The sequence below is a fragment of the Hyaena hyaena genome, unplaced genomic scaffold (genome assembly GCF_003009895.1).
Source record: "Hyaena hyaena isolate Hyena2069 unplaced genomic scaffold, ASM300989v1 scaffold_107, whole genome shotgun sequence".
In the NCBI taxonomy this organism is placed as follows: domain Eukaryota; kingdom Metazoa; phylum Chordata; class Mammalia; order Carnivora; family Hyaenidae; genus Hyaena; species Hyaena hyaena.
This window is the reverse complement of record NW_024080739.1, coordinates 140,275-145,722: the sequence shown is the minus strand read 5'-3', so window position 1 is coordinate 145,722 and position 5,448 is coordinate 140,275. Positions and strand designations below refer to the sequence as shown.

At 44.1% G+C, this 5,448-nt stretch overlaps 1 protein-coding gene across 1 annotated transcript; it reads right to left on the bottom strand.

Annotated features, from left to right (window-relative positions):
- Positions 1 to 348: 348 nt before the first annotated feature.
- LOC120234339 (protocadherin beta-14) lies at positions 349 to 2,893 on the bottom strand. The gene has a single exon (XM_039236142.1). The coding sequence runs from the start codon at positions 2,891 to 2,893 to the stop codon at positions 497 to 499; it is 2,397 nt and encodes a 798-aa protein (XP_039092073.1). The 3' UTR covers positions 349 to 496.
- Positions 2,894 to 5,448: the final 2,555 nt, after the last annotated feature.

Below are 5,448 nucleotides of genomic sequence, written 5' to 3'. Positions count from 1 at the left end.
ATAAGGTATCCTAGGATCTGAATATGAGGGTATCATTTTTTTACACTTTACGATGAAAATTTGCAAAGTGAATAGTGCAATAAAATCCAATAGGCTTCCACCCAGATCCAACAACACATTTTTTTTTTTAGGATTTAATGAAATGTCTAGAAGTCAATCGCATATATTGTGGCATTCACTCTTAATATATCAGTTTGTACCTCCAAATAATTAGTAACATTGTCTTGCAAAACAACACCATTATCACAACAAAAAGTACTAATAACTCTATAAAACATTTATGACCAAATACCTGGGTAAAAAACCCAAAACATAGATTATATTTCCATTTCTGGAATATGGCCACTAATAAAGATTTTTAAAGAAACTGTAAGGAGAGCCCAAGAAATAATAATACATGCAACCATGGTACAACTTAATATCCATTACAGACTGGCAAAAAGTATCCACAGATTGTCAAGAAAAACAAAAGATTCAAAGTTTAAAATACATTATTTCATTGAATGTTGAATCCAAAGCTATTCCTCAAGTTCTCATTTCCCTTTATATTCCTTTCAGTGTCAGGGACTGGAAGCCTGGGGATATTTGGCTTCAGAAATTTAAACTCATTGGTCCCAGTTCCTCCTGTCAGACATACCTCGTACTGGTAGCTCTGGGACAGCGTCCCCGTGCCGCTGACGTCCACCAGGTGGCCCGGAAAGTGGCCCTCGGGCACCGGGCAGCGACCCGCAGACGCCGCCCGGCTCCGCCTGCACAGCCGCACCGCCACGAACACCAGCACCGAGAACAGGAAGAGCGACGACACGGACGCCAAGGCGATGACCAAGTAGACGGTGAGCGGGTCGGCCTGCGCCTCGGCCGCCGCCACCTCCGGGAGCGGCAGGTAGGGCTGCGAGAAGCCGTCCACCAGCAGCACGTGCAGCGTGACGCTGGCCGAGCGCGGCGGCTCGCCATTGTCCTTGACCAGCACCACCAGCCTGTGCTTGACGGCGTCGCGCTCGCTCAGCAGCCTGGCCGTGCGCACCTCGCCGTTGTGCGCCCACACGCCGAACAGCCCGGGCTCCGTGGCCCTGAGCAGCTGGTACGACAGCCAGGCGTTCTGGCCCGAGTCGCCGTCCACCGCCACCACCTTGGTCACCAGGTAGCCCGCCTCGGCCGCCCTGGGCACCAGCTCGGTGCAGGGCGCAGAGCCGTTCTGCGGCGGGTACAGCACGAAGGGCGAGTTGTCGTTGTCGTCCAGCACCAGCACGCGCACGCGCGCCTGGCTGCTGAGCGCGGGCGAGCCGCGGTCGGCCGCGCGCACGCCGAACTCGAACGCCTGCAGCGCCTCGTAATCCAGGGACCTGAGCGCGAACAGCTGCCCGTTGTCCGCGTTGATGGACACCAGGGAGGCCAGGGGCAGCTGCGGGTCCTGGGGCGGCAGCAGCGAGTAGGTGACGTGGGCGTTGGCGCCCGAGTCTGCGTCTGTGGCGCTGACGCTGCCTAGGTGCAGGGCGGGGCTGTTGTTCTCGCGGACCCGCAGGGTGTAGGTGGTTTGGCTGAAGGCGGGGGCGTTGTCGTTGACGTCGGACACCGTCACGGTTAGGTTGAGTTGAGTTTTCAGCCTGGGGGTCCCTAAGTCAGTGACAGTGATAGTGATGTTGTACTCAGATCTTGTCTCTCTGTCCAGCGCGTTTTCCGCAACTAGAGTGAAAAAGTTCTTAAAGGTTGGTTTCAGAAAAAAAGGGAGCTCGTCTTGAATAGAGCAAACCATCCTTCCGTTGTCCCCAGCGTCTTGGTCTCTGACACTGAAAAGAGCAACCAGAGTCTCTGAGGCGTTCTCTGGAATTGTCTTTGTAAATGATGAGATGGTCACTTCTGGTGGATTATCATTTATATCTATTACTTTAACCAGAAGAGTGCATTCTTCTGAAAGACCCCCACCATCTGTTGCCTGAATATTTATAGTGTAGAACTGTATTACTTCAAAATCCAGGTATGATCTCAAGTAAACCTCCCCAGATATTGGATTGATTTCAAATGTTTTACGAATATCTTCTGATGCATGAAAAAATGTGTATGATATTTTCCCATAATTTCCTGAATCCAAATCCTTAGCAGAAATGGTGATAATCCAGGAGCCAACAGGAGTGTCCTCCAGGACATGCACTTCATAGAGCCTCTGAGCAAACTCAGGAGCATTGTCATTGATATCCAAAACCTTGATGAGAACCAAAGTTGACCCAGTCCTGGGTGGAGATCCACCATCCAGTGCTATTAGTGTTAATGTGAGCTCAGGCTCCTCCTCATGATCTAATGCTCTGTCCAGGACCAGTTCTGGGTATATCTTTCCATCACCGCTGTCTCGAATTTTAATGTAGAAATGAGAATTAGGGCTAATTGTGTAGTTTTGGAGACTGTTGGTTCCTACATCCAAATCTTGGGCACTCTCCATTAGGAATGTGGTTCCACTACTGGTACTTTCTGATATTTTAATAAGTATTTCCTTGTCCAGAAACAAAGGAGAGTGATCATTTATGTCTTTGACATGCAGCTCACCCCGAAAAAACTGTAAAGGATTTTCCAGTACCATCTGAAAATGTAGCACACACGGCTCGGTGAAACCACAGAGCTCTTCTCGGTCCAGTTTCTCATTTAGGAGCAAATCCCCCGTCAGTAAGTCAAGTTGCAAGTGCTTTTCATTATCATCAGACACTACCCGGGCCTCCCGGGAGGACAGCTCCTCCACCCCAAGCCCTAGATCCCTTGCAAGATTTGCCACAAAAGAACCAATTTCTGTTTCCTCTGCCACTGAATATCGCACTGAATCAGGGCCTGCCTGAGATAATCCCAGAAAAACAAAGAGAATCAGGACTTGCCTTTTCTGCAGAGTGAGCACCCCTTTGATCTCCATGGCTCCTTCCCTTTTGTAGAAAAAATTAAGTTCAGCCCTAATTTTGGAAGCTGAAGCTAAATTTTTAAAAATAAGAACCCCCCCGGAGGGTCTATAGCCCTCCAGCAGCTTTAGTAGATGAAACTCCTTTATTGCCTCTTCTCAGTGGCTTGGATGTTCTCTGTTCCCCTTAATAATGGAGCCCACAGTGTTGTCCATGCACTGATTTCATCTTATCCTACAGCGCCACCATGTGTTTCTATGAATTGTTTAATTTTTTTTCTCTTTGAACAAGTAATTCATGAATACTTCTGAAGGATTTTAAAGCAAATTCCAGACATCATATATCTTTACCTCTAAATACTTCACCATGCATCTCTAATAGTTAAAGCCTTTAAAATATAAGTACTATACCACTATTACAACCAGCAAATTTAGCAATAATTACTTGATATACTTTACATTCACTCTGTATTGGGTTTTCCTCATTTTTCCCCAAAATGGTTTTGTTTTGTTTTGTTTTGTTTTGTTTTGTTTTGTTTTGTTTTACCATTGGTTTGTTTGAATCAGGATCCAAACAAAGTCTGTACAGGGCATTTAATTAGTGCCGTTTTAAATGCTGACAAGAAGAGTCTATTAAAACGTCCTGAACTAAAAGGGGTAGGGAAGAAAGATGTCTTGAACTGAAGAAATAATATTTAGGCCATTTCTTGAGAATTTCAAATATATTATCTCCTCCACTCTTGCAAATACTTTTGAATTCAGTCAACTATAGTTAGTAATGTCGTTACCTGTTTTCACTTACATATTATTAAAATATACATGTGGCACCCGGGCACCGGGGTGGCTCGGTTAGTTTAAGCCTCCAGCTCTTGACTTAGGCTCTGGTCATGATCATGCAGTTTGTGGGATTGAGCCCCACATCAGGATCTACACTGACTGCCTCTCCCTCTCTGCCCCTCCTCTGCCTGTGCTCTGTCTCTCTCTCTCAAAATAAATACATAAACATTTTAAAATTTAATAAACATGTAAGAATATGGAATAAATAATATAGATTTAGTCCTTGGCTTTATGGAGTTCAATGGCTAAAAATTTGGCAGACAAGTTATTAAAATATTTCACAATGTATGCATTAGTGAAGAGTAATACAGAAATACCAAAAGGGTCATCTTGTACCTAGGAGGCAGCATAGCATATGAAAATGGATTCTGGAACCAAAATATTTACATTTGAATCCTAGTTCTACCATTCAGTATCTTCAGGCTTGGGCAAGTAATGTTCCTCTGTTTCCTTACCTGTAAAATAGGGGTGATAATGGTATTTACCTCCTACGATTATTATCGTAGGAATCTAATGAATTAATATTTACAAAGTTGCTAGTGTTAGTTAAGTGTATACTAAAAAATAAAATCTAGCCCAGATTTTTGAACACCAGTGAAAGCTTTCGTAAGGTAGTAAATTAGACGTTGTGATCTGAAGAAGCTGGCTGGAAAAGGAGGAATGTTTCAGGCAGATGAATAACAGTTAAATATGGTTTGAACTTTAAACCATAGAAAGGGAGAATTTAAAAATGAGACTGGGGAGCACTGGGTGTTGTATGTAAGAGATGAATCATAGGAATCTATCCCCCAAACCAAGAGCAAACTGTATACACTGTATGTTAGCCAACTTGACAATAAATTATAATTTAAAAAATAAAGAAAACTGATACTAAATGTTTATGTTCCTCCAAATTCACATGTTTAAACCTAACCCCCATAGGGATGTTATTTGGAGGTAAGGCCACTAGGAGGTAATTTGGTCATTACATTGGAGCTCTCATGAATGGGATTAGTGACCTTATACAAGAGATCCTAGCGAGCTCCCTTGTGAAGACACAGCAAGAAGAGAACAACCAGGAAGTGGGCTCACCAGACCTAGAATCTGCCCACACCCTGACCTCAGACTTCCCAGCCTCCAGAACTACAATAAATAAATGTTTGTTGTTTAAAAAAAAGTGAGACTGGGGAGGAGGGGGGAATGCAAGGTGAGGACCCAAATTATTACACAGGTTATATAATAAACTTAAAATTTTAGGGGTGCCTGGGTGGCTCAGTCAGTTGAGTGTCCGACTTCGCCTCAGGTCATGATCTCAAGGTTGGTGGGTTCTAGCCCCACGTCAGGCTTTGTGCTGACAGCTAGCTCAGAGAGCCTGGAGCCTGCTTCGGATTCTGTATCTCTGTCTCTCTCTGACCCTCCCCTGCTCACACTCTCTCACTCTCTCTCAGAAATAAATAAAACATTTTAAAAAATTTTTAATAAATTTAAAACTTTATCCTACGAAAAATTATAATACAATGTAGAGTTTTAAACATTTGATTAACATGATTGCATCTGCATTCTTGAAAAATCAGTTTGAAAGAAGTATAGAGAATCGATTTCAGGAGGAGTGACTGGAATCAGAGACCCCAGTTAGGAGATGATGGCAGCCTGTTTAAGAGTAATGTTGGTGTGGATTGAGAGAAGAGGGATGTTTAGAAAGATACTTAGGATATGGTGACTAACAGGTTGCATGTGGAGAAAAAATGAAAGACTCA

Excerpts from the sequence above, each read along its gene's own strand:
- LOC120234339 (XM_039236142.1), bottom strand. The coding sequence starts at position 2,893 with ATGGAGATCAAAGGGGTGCTCACTCTGCAGAAAAGGCAAGTCCTGATT.